The sequence below is a fragment of the Hemibagrus wyckioides genome, linkage group LG01 (assembly GCF_019097595.1).
Source record: "Hemibagrus wyckioides isolate EC202008001 linkage group LG01, SWU_Hwy_1.0, whole genome shotgun sequence".
Lineage (NCBI taxonomy): Eukaryota > Metazoa > Chordata > Actinopteri > Siluriformes > Bagridae > Hemibagrus > Hemibagrus wyckioides.
The window spans coordinates 6,127,923-6,142,123 of NC_080710.1; the positions used below are offsets into that span (position 1 = coordinate 6,127,923).

Below are 14,201 nucleotides of genomic sequence, written 5' to 3' on the forward strand. Positions count from 1 at the left end.
ATGCCTATGCTTTTCACCATATTTACATGGCTAGTTTGTTTGTATTAATATTTGAAAGGGTTTATAAATGATTTAAAATATGTGTTTGGTTCTCCAGAAGAAGATGAGTGAAAGGCGTATGGCAGCCCTGCAGCAGGACAGCAAAGAAAGTGATTCTGAGGATGGAGAGATGGCGCACCACAGCCTGGCTGGTCAGCCGTCACTGTACTTGATAACAGAATGTTAGTGATAAATTGATGCAGGATCTTTAGAGCTTGCTTTGTTTTCAGATGGCAGCGCTTCAGATGTCTCGGCTTGCAACAACCAGGCTATTCCTTTCCAAACAAAAAATTACTATAAGAGCGTCTCAGAAAACAAGGAGATCATTAAGCTGGTGACTGTCCTCAGCACCTCCATCAACTCCTGCAAGAAGGTAACAATGACACAAGGACAAGATTAAAACACACAAAAATAAGGAAGAAAACATAAATTAACACACTTTTAGTTTAACCAGATAAGTTATCCATCATAGTGTAAGGAATGTCCCTGAAACAAGTTCCCAGGAGTGCCGATTCTCCTCTGACACAGGAAGTGATGAATGCCTTCGAGCGCTTCAGCCGATATCACCACATCTGGAGGAAGGACAGAGAGAGCACCATCCAGCTGTTTGTGCAGGGAAATCCTCTGCTGGCAGAATTTGAGTCTCAGATCCTCTACTACCGAGACCTGGAGCTGGAAATTAATGCTGAGCCAGAGATTATCACTGTCGGGGCACTGGCTTTATATACAGGTGAGCCGTGTCTGATCGCATTACTGCCTCTCCCCCAGCCTGGCTATTACAACCACTCAACTCCTGTCCTGTTTGAATATTTTAAAATCCCCTTTTTTTATCTAAATATATTATCTATTAGCACTATAAATGTTATTTATCATATCACCTTCATATGCTTGATATCTAATCTAATATTTGAATATCATTTTTAAATATTCAGGGGATATAAAACATTTGCACAGCCCTGTTGTTTTTCTTTGTAACTGTATTTACAAAAAATAGTCAGTTTAACACTCTTTATTCCACCTTGTTGCCCTCATGCTCATGTAGCCCTTTTTCCTTTGACTTGTCATTATTTGGGTGTTGTATGATGTGGGGAAAAAGGGACATCTCTCTAACAAAAGAAATCTGTTTAGGGTAAACTATTATTCTCACTCTATTCCATTAGCATTTGAGAGGCTAAGAGCATAACTCTACTTCAATCAATTAAAATAAGCGAGGGTTACACAAAGTTACACAAAGTATTCATTACTGACTCTTCTCCGCTGTGAAAAATCAGACAGAATGGAAACAACACTATAATTCATATCTCACTTCAACTTTTGTATTGACAAAGTAGCACAGGTAAAAATTAGACGACACTCAAATGTGTGTGTATATGTATACACCAATCAGCCATATAGGATAGGATAGGTAGGATATATTAGGCAGCACGTGAACATTTTGTCCTCAAAGTTGATGTGTTAGAAGCAGGAAAAATGGGCAAGCGTAAGGATTTGAGTGAGTTTGACGAAGGGCCAAACTGTGATGGCTAGACAACTGGGATCAGAGCATCTCCAAAACTGCAGCTCTTGTGGGGTGTGCAGTGGTCAGTATCTATCAAAAGTGGTACAAGGAAGAAACAATGGTGAACCAGTGACAGTGTCATGGGCGGCCAAGGCTCACTGATGCATGTGGGGAGTGAAGGCTGGCCCGTGTGATCCGATCCAACAGACACGCTACTGTTGCTCAAGTTGCTGAAGATGTTAACGCTGGTTCTGATAGAAAGGTGTCAGAATACACAGTGCATCACAGTTTGTTGTGTATGGGGCTGCATAGCTGCAGACCAGTCAGGGTGCCTATGTTGTCCCCTGTGCACCACCGAAAGTGGCAACAGTGGGCAAGTGAGCATTAGAACTGGACCACAGAGCAATGGAAGAAGGTGGCCTGGTCTGATGAATCACGTTTTCTTTTACATCACGTGGATGGCCGGGTGCGTGTTTGTCACTTACCTGGGGAACACATGGCACCAGGGTGCACTATGGGAAGAAAGCAAGCTGGCAGGGACAGTGTCATGCTTTGGGCAATGTTCTGCTGGGAAATCTTGGGTCCTGCCATCCATGTGGATGCTACTTTGACACGTACCACCTACATAAGCATTGTTGCAGACCATTTCATGGAAACAGTATTCTCTGATGGCTATGACCTCTTTCAGCAGGATAATGTGCCGTGCCACAAAACAAAAATGGTTCAGGAATGGTTTGATGAGCACAACAACCAGTTTTAGGTGTTGACTTGGCCTCCAAATTCCCCAGATCTCAGTCCAATCAAGCATCTGTGGGATGTGCTGGACAAACAAGTTTGATCCATGCAGGCCCTACTGTACCTCACAACTTACAGGACCTAAAGGATTTCGCATTACCAATTTAAACAAGGCCTGTAAAACACCAATTTAACCAGAGTGGGTATATCAACCAGAACTGAATTTTCCCAGAGTGCACTCTGTAATTTAGAATGTTCTTTAAGCATGTTCTCTTAGCATTAAAGGTCATTGGCACACTCACTTTGGAGCTCATGAAAGAAACCTTGGTGGTACATCCATGTTTGAATTCAGAACAGCTCTTACCGAGTCCGTAGAAACCAGTCTTCATCAGCCATGTCCATGTTCTTGAAGCATCACCAAATGAAGTTATGCGACTCCCCAAATTCACATTCAGTGAATACGATAGTGGCTCACAGCCAAGAGAAAGAAGTTTTTCCGAGCATACTTAACATTGAGGATAACAAACTACAGATTGCTAAAACAGCACAACCCATGTCTCGCTTTGATGCCTGCTGTTTCCATTTTTCCCGCCTTTTCTCTTCTGTTTCCTCATCCTATCTTTGCTCTGCCCCCTAGCTTCTAGCTCTTTCTCTTTCCTCTGCCCCTTAGCTTCTCGTCTCATGAACACACACATTCAATAAGGGAATTCATGAATATGTAATACACTACATAAGCTTTCGGTTATAAGTACACATTTCTTCAGTAGCCCTCAAAACCAAACATAGAAAAAGATAATATCGATGTAAATCAGGTTATTACGCTCAAAACGATCTGAATGTCATATGGTATACATACACTATATTGCTAAAAGTATTGGGTTGTCTGCCTTTACATGCACATGAACTTGAATCAATCTGTAAGGTTATTATGGAGTTGTCTCCATAACTATAACAAGCTATAACAGCTTCAACTCTTATGGAAAGGCTTTCCACAAGGTTTAGGAGTGGGTTTATGGGAATTTTTGACCATTCTTCTAGAAGCGCATTTGTGAGGTCAGGCACTGATGTAGGACGAGAAGATCTGGCTCACAGTCTCTGCTTTAATTCATCTCAAAGGTGTTCTATCAAGTTTAGGTCAGGACTCTGTGTAGGCTGGTCAAGTTCCTCCACACCAAACTCACTCATCCATGTCTTTATGGACCTTGCTTTGTGCACTGATGCGCAGTCATGTTAAAACAGGAACTGTTCCCACAAAATTGGAAGTTGTTCAAAATGACTTGGTATGCTGAAGCATTAAGAGTTCTTTTCACTGGAACTAAGGGGCCATGGCCAACTCCTGAAAAACAACCCCACACCATAATCCCCTTCCAGCAAACTTTACACTTGGCACATTGCAGTCAGGCAAGTACCGTTCTCCTGGTGACCGCCAAACCCAGAATTGTCCATCAGATTGCCAGGCAGAGAAGTGGGATTCGTCACTCCAGAGAGCACATCTCCACTGCCCTAGAGTCCAGTGACAGCATGCTTTACACCACTGCATCCGACACTTTGCATTTGGTGATGTAAGGCTTGGATGCAGCTTCTCGGTCATGAAAACCCCTTTCATGAAGCACTCTACGCACTGTTCTTGAGCTAATTTTAAGGCCACATGAAGTTTGGAAGTTTGTAGCTATTAACTCTGAAAGTTGGCGACTTCTGCGCACTGAGCACCTCAGCATTCCCTGACCTTGCTCTGTGATTTTTCGCGGCCTACCACTTCGTTGCTGAGTTGGGTGTCCCAAAATTTTTGGCAATATAACGTACATACATTCATTTCTATCTTTTGTGTTACCTTCTTTGTTATTTTATACTGTATATTTACTTGCTTATGTATTTATTCATTTTTCTAATGTTTAGTTATTTTTGATATGTTTCTGTGTTTCATATTTATTTTGGGTTTTAACACAAATTCTATATTGTAGCTTTGACAATTGACATTGGTTTGTTTCGCTGATAGCCGATCTTAAGCTGGCCCTCACGGCCGAGACCAAGTGCTGGATCGTGGACTTTGGACGGCACTGCAACAGGAAGTACCGCACTGAGATGGAGCAGATCCTGACATTTGTGGACGAGGCCAGCAAGAAGATGAACCGGCAAATCAAGGATCTGGATGACATTCGCATCGCCATGGCAGCACTCAAGGAGATCAGAGAGCATCAGATCTCTGTCGACTTCCAAGTGGGACCAATTGAGGTAAACACCGAAACAGGATAAACGCATTTTAAATTCTATTACATTATTCTTTCCTCCACTGGCCTGTTCATGCCTCCTCAGGAGTCCTATGCCATGCTGAACAAATACGAGCTCTCTGTGGCAAAGGAGGAGACGGAGAAAGTGGACACGCTGCGGTACGCCTGGGAGAAGCTGCTGAGCCGAAGTGCTGAAGTGCAGAACGAGCTTGTTGCTTTGCAGCCCAATTTCCGGGAGGAGCTCATCAGCAACGTGCAGACATTTGTAGTCGATTGTGAGCATTTCTATAGCGACTATGACAAGGTCAGTCGAAGGAGATCATCAAAACTGGTTAAGCATGAAAGCTTTTGAACTTTAAGGAAACCATAGTAACTGTAATACTATAAAAAAATATATATTTTTTTACTTAAATACACACTGTTTCAAGATTTGTCATGTATATATAATATTTGTAATATGTAATCAATATGTAATCAAATGTAATATAATGTACATATAGTAAAATATAATAGGCATTTGTCATTCTTGGGTTATTTCTAGGATGGACCCATGGTGGAGGGTTTGGCTCCCCGGGAAGCCAGCGACAGACTCATTATGTTTCAGGTAAAGTCACATGATCACTTGAATAAAAATGTTATACTCATTCACATTCACTTTTATAGCTGCAAAAGTGTAGGTGGGCAGAGTCAACTCCATATTAATAACCTACTGAATGAGCAAGCTTATATACAGTAGAGAAGATGGTCAAGTGTCCAATTAGTTTTGACCTGTAGTACACATATAAGCTCAGAACAATAGATTTCTTTTTGTCAATTTATCATTACATTTAATATTGTTATATGCATCTTCAATAAAGTTATACGCATTTATAGTTTTTGTGAATTAAAAGAACTCAGCATTATTTTTAATGGCTTAAAATTCCACATTTCGGTTAGACGTTAATTTAAGTGCTGTCAAGTTGCAAATGATGATATTCTTTTTTATTCTTCTGACCTTGATTTTCGGATCAGAACCGCTTTGACAACCTCTACCGCAAATACATCACCTTCACCGGCGGGGAGGAGTTGTTTGGCCTGCCCATTACCCAGCATCCTCAGCTGCTGGAGATTAAAAAGCAACTGGCGCTGCTGCAGAAACTCTATGGCCTCTACAACAACGTCATCGAAACCATCAATAGCTATTATGACATCCTCTGGGCTGATGTCTACATTGAGAGGATCAACACTGAGCTGCTGGACTTTCAGGCGCGGTGAATGACTAGAAAATTGATCATTTTTAATATAACATATTATAGTAGGTTGCATTAAAATGGATGAATTCAAAAGTGGATTTCAGTCACAGTGACCGAATCCTGCACTCCATTTAAATAAAAGTCAAATTTGTAAAATTTATTTATTCATCAAAATGTTTCATTTTCACTTATTGAAAATGAAGTACTGGGTAAGGGTATGCTTATTTTCCAGAAATGCATGGCATTCTTTAAAAAGAAGTATGCAGGTTATGCAGTAGGTCATGGGATTTTCCAGAAAAAAGAATTACTACAGAATGGTTTGCAAATTATAGATATAACATATTTGAAAGTTTGAAAGATATGAAACAAAACTTATTATATACACTTTTTTTACTTAACAGTAAGAAAGGTTCTTTAGAATATAAATGTTTTGGTACAATATTGAGTATATTCTCATGTAAAACAAAGGAAGGGAAACAAACAAATATATAAAAAGAACAAAAGAGGGCTCTAGGGATTCTCTATGAGTTTAATTTCCTCTATTAAGTTACAGAGTTTCAAGGCATTCTTCTTCTCTGTTAATTTGAGTGATAAGATATAATGACACAGCTACCTGAGACATATGTAGCTGTATTTTCAGGAGTCTATGCTTATGTAAAAAGACCTTTCTGAGAATGATAATTATGTTAATTGTGTCATAAATAAACCATAGATCACGTTTTATTTTGCTAATTTAGGGAAATGCAGATCTTCCCAAAAGTCACATATTTTATATTATATATAGACATATTTACATGAGGGAAATGATTAGAAAACTGTCATTAAAAGAAAACTTGTGATAGGCTTAACATTAGAAACCAAACGAATCTTCGGAAACTGTCAGTCTTTCCGTCTATAATAATTCATTGGAAATGATGACTATACACTTTCCAACAATTGAATATAAACTTATGGATATCTATATAAAAATAAAGCTTATTTAACTGAATAATCTGAAAAATGAAAGTCTAAAAATGATGTTTTGCATTTATAATCCTCTACAGTTCCAGCTGTTTACAATATAAATTGCAAAAGCATACCATTTATTAACAATAATTTGTGTATAGATGCCGTAAGCTGCCTCGTGCCCTAAAGGAATGGCAGGCCTTTTTGGACCTGAAAAAGAGTATTGATGAGTTCAGTGAGTGCTGCCCACTCCTGGAGCTGATGGCCAACCGTGCCATGATGACGCGCCACTGGAAGCGCATCACCGAGCTTACGGGCCACACCTTCGAGGTGGAATCCGACACCTTTAAGCTACGCAACATTATGGAGGCACCACTACTCAAATATAAAGAAGAAATCGAAGTAAGACCTCAATTTTCCAAGCTCCTACTGTTGGTAATATTCTTCGGCTTGTATGTCATTTTTGCTTTTTGTGCATTAGGATATCTGTATTAGCGCCGTGAAAGAGCGAGACATTGAGCAGAAACTGAAGCAGGTGATCGCAGAGTGGGACAACAAAACGTTTACGTTTGCACAGTTTAAAAGCCGCGGAGAGCTGCTGCTACGTGGAGACAGCACATCTGAAATCATTAGTAGCATGGAGGACAGCCTTATGGTCCTGGGGTCGCTCATGAGTAACAGGTGAGAGTCCAAATTGTCCATTGTCCCTATGCCATGGTGAAAATTCATGAAAATATTTTTTAATCAGTTGTGCTGTTGCCACATTTGTAGCTGTTTATATAACGGTGTAAATGAGCAGGTGTACAGCTAAGTTTATACTGACGTATATAATATTATGTATGTGCTAAGCAGGTAAAACATGTATGATTCTTTCATAAGCAACCTTGCAATGAAAATAATTTTCACCTCAAACACATTTACAGGTACAACACTCCATTTAAAGCTCAAATCCAGAAGTGGGTGCAGAATTTGTCCAACACCACTGATATCATTGAGAACTGGATGACAGTGCAGAACCTCTGGATCTACCTCGAGGCTGTGTTTGTGGGCGGAGACATAGCCAAACAGCTCCCCAAGGTTCTCTGCAGTTATCTCTTTACATTATTTATGCATTTCACTGTGCATGCCCATTCTTACATACCTTCCATAGGAGGCCAAGCGTTTTTCCAACATCGATAAATCCTGGGTGAAGATCATGACACGGGCGCACGAGATGCCCAACGTTGTGCAGTCATGTGTAGGTGATGAGACAATGGGTCAGCTTCTTCCTCATCTACTTGAGCAGCTTGAGATATGCCAGAAATCTCTCACTGGGTATTTTATTTCTTTTTTCTTCTCCATATTTCTATGGAAACCGAGTTGTTGATTACTTTACTAACAGCACCCCAAGTTCTAGGTTAAAGGTTCATTTTTGCTAACCAGGTTGTCATCTTTTGGTTGAAGGTATCTGGAAAAGAAGCGTCTGCTGTTCCCTCGTTTTTTCTTCGTGTCTGATCCAGCTCTTTTGGAGATCCTGGGCCAGGCGTCTGACTCTCACACCATCCAGGCTCACCTGCTTAACGTCTTTGACAACATCAAATCCGTCCGATTCCACGATAAGGTTTAGAACAGCTGTACTTAAGGCGCTACCTAAGCACAAACATGAAAATGGCTAGTTAATGAAAAAATGACTTAAAATGTTAATCCTCTGTCTTAGATATATGATCGGATCCTGGCCATCTCGTCACGTGAGGGCGAAACTGTGGAGCTGGATCGGCCCATTACCGCCGAGGGCAACGTGGAGGTGTGGCTTAATGCCCTCTTGATGGAATCCCAGAGGTCTTTGCACCTCATCATCCGTCAAGCGGCCTTGGCTATCCTAGACCCAGCCTTCCATTTGATTGACTTTGTGGATTCCTTTCCTGCACAGGTACTCAAGGGTTAAGTCTCTAAAAAGTAGTAGAAATTAAACAGAGCAGTCAAAGTAACAATACCCATCATTTGCTGTCTTTAAGGTAAAAGTATATCATCTGGATCATCTACCACGAATTATTATGACTCGTTGACAATTTACACTTTTTTTAAAATATGAAAAAAAGGCCAAATATTTTTAGTTTAGCCATGAAGTTAATATGTAGGTACTTTTAATACCAATAATTGGTCCAAAATTAACCAAATACCAAAAAGCAATGGTAACCATAAACTTTACATATGTAAAAACAAATGAATAAAAGATAAAATAATTACTCAAGCATATAATAAAACAAAATAATAATTGTTTTTTGATTTATTTATTATTCATATCTCTTAATCATTATATATACATTTATTAAAATGACAATATAAAGTTAAATATTTTAAGTTAAAAATCTTGAATGCTAAAGTAAAAAATGTTAATTAAATCAGCAATTTCGAGGTCTACTGCTGGCTTTTATGTTAAAAACAACTATCATTTAATGCCAAATGTAATAAATATCTGCAGATATATCTAAATTCATGGCAGAGATTTTAGTTGGGTTATGCTCTGGAGCACACTAGGCATAGGCAAGAGTAAAAGGTTCACAATTTATTTGTGCTGATCCAAATAGCCCTGAGTCTTAGCCTTTAGTCCTGCCATCTAGTCTCCATTGCAGTTCTGTCCTTATAATATTTTGTGCAAACAATCTCTGATCATAACAATTTCTAGTCACAAACAACTTCTAGTCACGCATACAGAACGTCAGAACCTCACAAACAACTTCTCCATGTAAAATTTTCCATTACAGTTATTTTCTTTTTATTCTGTTTATGACATCCTACAAAATCTTCAAAGTAAAAGCCATTGGTTGTTTTGGTTTTTAAATTCGTTATTGTTTATTTCTGTAGGTGGGTTTGTTGGGAATCCAGATGATCTGGACACGAGATTCCGAAGAAGCTTTGACTAATGCCCGTTATGACCGTAAAATTATGGCCAAAACCAATCAGTCCTTCTTGGATCTTCTCAACACTCTCATCGACATGACCACCAAGGACCTGAGCACAATGGAACGGACTAAATACGAAACCCTAATCACCATCCACGTTCATCAGAGGGACATCTTTGATGACTTGGTGAGTAAAATAGATTTAAAATCATCTTGTATAGCAAACATTCCTAGACATACAGACACAAATCCTGACGCCTGTACACACTCGTTATCTCTATTGATCAGGTAGATAGTTATAAGTTGAGTCTTGATCATGGAGCAGTCTCAGCCAGGTTTCATCCGGTCTTATTCATATGCAAACATTGTACTTTACTGTCTCCAATTGCATTTCAGAGTCTGAATGAATATGAAATTGCTGGAACATTCAGCTTCCTAAAAATTCAGAAACTTCAGCAAACAAACCTGTGTTTATAGAGTTCCGCACAAGCTAGAAGGCAATCGCTTGAACGACTGCAAACCAAATTACTCTGCTTGGCCTGTTCCAAATATAACACAACTCTGTTTATCCGTGCTTTGAATGGAAGCCAGATTTGCAGTATTGAGTTATGTAAGTTTTTATATATTTATATAACTGCTCTGCACCCAGCTCCATCTCACACTCTCTTATAACTGAGTTTCAACTTTCACAGAGGAATAATTTTGCCACTGTTGCATTTTACATTGCTGAGGCTCACAGAAGTGTTGGAGTCGGGTTTAAAAAAAAAAATTGGGAAAAAACCCCAACACAGCATTGCTAGCTTGGTTATCAATTCATTTAGCAATTATATATAGTGTTATAACTAATAATTATAAATATTTTGGAATTATTTAGCGCAATTTTCCAATCATTTATACAACCCATTTGAATCAAATCTGCTTCTGCTACCTTTCATTCATTATTAGCATTTTGCTAATATTCCATTGCATTTGTTTTCTGATTAAGGTTTCTCAGATTTCCACTAATGTATGTATCACATTCATTTAAAGTTCCTTTTCCTGTTTTAAGATTGTTTTAGTTTTTCTAATGTTTCAATGATGTTCATTTAACATTCCTATAGCAAAGTTTGTCTTGTTTTTGAAAATGTTCAAAACATCCTACAATGTTCCGTTAAGGTTCCTCAAGTGAGCCTCTAACCTGTCTCTAAAGCTTCTGCAAAGTTTTTTTTAAGATTCCTCTTCCTCTAGTTCCTGTAATGTTCCTCTAACATCCTTTAACTTTTCTTTGCTTTCTAGTGTCGTTTGCACATCAAAAGCCCCACGGACTTCGAATGGCTGAAGCAGTGTCGCTTCTACTTCAGTGAAGATTCAGACAAGATGCTGATCAGCATCACAGATGTGGGGTTTGTTTATCAGAATGAGTTTTTGGGTTGCACTGATAGGCTGGTCATCACTCCACTAACAGACAGGTAATCCTGGAAGGAAGTTTTTTTTTATTATTTAATTAATTAATTACACTAAGTCTTTTTATTACTGTGTGTCAGAATGCTAGTTATATGAACACTGGATAACCTCAAGGTGCAGTAAATATCACCTGGATGCTGAGATCTTCAAGTGATTACCATATAGTGTGGAATACCTCTAGCTCTGAATGAGAAGGACACACTGGTCAAAAACCTTAGTTAGATATGCAACTAGAATTCTATTTTACCATCCTAACCTGGGTGTGAATCACCTACATGAGGAACTGATTCATCTTAAGACTGACTTGGAAATGAAATTAGCCCATTCTAGTGCCACTGTGAAGGCCAATGTAATTCTTGTGGAACCTATAGAAAGTACACCGTTTTATCTAGATTGGAGTATTACAGACCATCTTGAGCAGCATCCCTATATTTAGTAGACATTCTGTGTAGAGGACTTGTAAAGCCCATGGTTATGACATTACCCACCGGCCCTGTCTCACTGTTTATGCTCCATGTGTCTTTTAACAATCATACTCACATGGTCACCCCAGAATAATTTGCCAAGCATCACTTGCAAGGGAATTTATTGCCAATCAATGCAATTCTTTTTGCTCAAATGATTTGTAGCAGTTTTTAGAGAGGCCCATTTTAGTTTTTCCATCCCGTCTTGAGGGACTTCAGTACAACACTGGGCTTTTGGGCGAGTGTGGTTGAGGAAAGTACTTTAAGTAGGGTTTTGACAAGTTTATAAACCTTTAGCCATTCACAATGCTGGTCTCAACCAGTACTTTACAAGAAAGTGCCAAATCCACAGTCGCACATAAGCTAGCTGACAGTGCCAAATGTATCTCTTCATTTGGCACAACACTGTGGGGTAAGAGCTGGGGTAATAGTCCCACAAGGAGACTACTTCTACATTTTTTAGTTTGAAGAGCAGACCCAGTCTCAATATTGTGAAACTTGGGAAAAGACTCAACACATGTAGCAGATGGTTGTTTTAGCCTGATTGTCTGTTCCCTGGCATTGACTCCAGATTGTAACTGATTAACTAGGCCTATTCTTTGCTGTGCTGCAATAAATGAGAGCAGCACCTTCCCGAGAGGGTGGACACTGTCCCACCCCAGCAGGCCAGCCTCGACCTCAAAACTTTTCCAATTATCTATAAAGCCAACATTGTTTTTGGTGCACCACCTGGACATCCAGCAGTTCAGCTTATTGGGATGGGGCCAGAGTGTGTTACTTCATAGTGTATCGTATTCACTAAGTTACTCACCTTTGCAATATTACTCAGTAATCTCTGGCTAATGAAGACGTCTTTAGCCCCTACATGATAAACTACCTTTGAGAACCTATGCTTGCCAAAGACCCTAAGATTACTCGTTATGTCCAGTGCCCTGGCATCTGGTGTACACTTTGGCTTTGCGATTATGCCACTGTATCCTCACCTGTTTGCCTCGCTATTAGAGTTTTAATGCCGGACTTGGAAGGTTATCTCCACCTAAGATATCCAGAGTTTCTCCTACAAATACTACACTGCTCTCACTGTTGCTAACCCTCTCTAGCACCTGCATGTGCACCTCTACTACTGTAATGTTCTCCGTCATAGTGCTAACTAAAGTACACTAGTAAAACTATTGCTAATGATAGAGGAAGAATCACTGAACATCCTGCAGCTAACACACTGGACATGCTAAATGTTTTCCAAACTTTTCTTTCCCTTGGTTGAATATGAGCTAAATATTAAAAGGATTCCACATGGATTTCCTCCAATTGCATTATCTAAAAATAATAACTGCGGCAGGAAAGTGAAAAATATAACAAACAAAAGTGGCAGTGCAAAAACGTTGATTATGGCAAGTGAGTTGCTCTTAGTGAGGCTAACCATGAGTGGGCACACCTGAGTAGTTTTCTTCCCTTCCAAGTTCATGTAACCCTGGTGACTGATGTTTCTGATGGTCAGAGATCTACCAGCACTTGGTAGTGTTTTCAATCTGGTATCAAGAATTTGTGGGCTAGATAGACGATATTTAGTTACACATTTTGGTAGGCACATGCGCATACACAAGAAGGAAACAAGTTAGTTCTTATTGACTGAAATATGTAAAGATGATAATGCATAACTAGCTAGTTTGTTTTTTCCTGATATAGGTGCTACATTACTTTAGCCCAGGCATTGGGAATGAGTATGGGTGGTGCTCCAGCCGGACCAGCTGGAACCGGAAAGACAGAGACAACCAAAGACATGGGCCGCTGTCTGGGAAAGTATGTGGTGGTCTTCAACTGCTCTGACCAGATGGACTTCCGAGGTCTTGGAAGGATATATAAAGGCAAGAATAGATTTTTTTTTTTAAGTTAGCAATGCATGTCTCTTTAATGGAAGTATCCAGTTACTTGAGATTATTGTGTTTGTGAGTGTAAGAAATTGAGCACAAATACTGAATACTGGATACTGTAAAGTGAAGAAGATCAATCATTAATTTCAAGCTCAATCCAGTTTTTATCAGCTATATAGAAGGGCAGCTGTCTATACGTTAACTGTCACTAGGCTATGATGTAGCTACTCTATGAATACCACCTAAAACATTCATGTAACATATACAAGAAAATGTATCTTGAATTGTGTAGTACTTGTAGCACTTTAATTCAGAGTACTTTGTAATTAATAGATAAATACTATGAATGTGACCAGTAGTATGTAATGGTAACTGCTAAGTATTTTCCAGTATATACCAAATATATGACATTCAAGTACAGTATCCTATGTGGAACTTTTAGTTTTTTTCCTAAATAAATAGAATCTTGTTGTTTTCTTGTATATTTCATTGTACATTATCTCATATATTTCTTTCTGAAGGTCTCGCTCAGTCGGGTTCCTGGGGTTGCTTTGACGAATTCAACCGAATCGAGCTGCCGGTGTTGTCAGTTGCAGCACAACAGATCTCCATCATACTAACATGCAAGAAGGAACGACGGAAGAACTTCATCTTTACTGATGGAGACTTGGTAGAAATGAATCCCGAGTTCGGCCTCTTCCTCACCATGGTGAGATGTGGGGGTGGGATGAGATCTGGTTATACCTTGATAAGGATATCTGAGAGGCAAATATAATGATATAAAGTAAACCGTAATATTGGGATGTATAATAATTATACGCTTCAAATGACCTCTTTAATATAATACATATGCTGACTGCTTTC

The 14,201-nt window shown here is 39.2% G+C and overlaps 1 protein-coding gene across 2 annotated transcripts in view; it reads left to right on the top strand.

Moving 5' to 3' along the window:
- The window catches only part of dnah5 (dynein, axonemal, heavy chain 5), an 86,172-nt gene that overhangs the window by 26,458 nt on the left and 45,513 nt on the right, over positions 1–14,201 (top strand). For both annotated transcript variants that reach the window (XM_058402298.1, XM_058402308.1), the window contains 17 exons: positions 98–191; positions 270–412; positions 568–769; positions 4,269–4,504; positions 4,586–4,804; positions 5,042–5,104; positions 5,512–5,750; positions 6,839–7,079; positions 7,159–7,358; positions 7,601–7,754; positions 7,828–7,991; positions 8,121–8,277; positions 8,374–8,586; positions 9,522–9,746; positions 10,835–11,007; positions 13,153–13,331; positions 13,859–14,046. In XM_058402298.1, the coding sequence (XP_058258281.1) occupies positions 98–191; positions 270–412; positions 568–769; positions 4,269–4,504; positions 4,586–4,804; positions 5,042–5,104; positions 5,512–5,750; positions 6,839–7,079; positions 7,159–7,358; positions 7,601–7,754; positions 7,828–7,991; positions 8,121–8,277; positions 8,374–8,586; positions 9,522–9,746; positions 10,835–11,007; positions 13,153–13,331; positions 13,859–14,046 (3,090 nt within the window). The remainder of the gene's footprint in view (positions 1–97; positions 192–269; positions 413–567; positions 770–4,268; positions 4,505–4,585; positions 4,805–5,041; positions 5,105–5,511; positions 5,751–6,838; positions 7,080–7,158; positions 7,359–7,600; positions 7,755–7,827; positions 7,992–8,120; positions 8,278–8,373; positions 8,587–9,521; positions 9,747–10,834; positions 11,008–13,152; positions 13,332–13,858; positions 14,047–14,201) is intronic.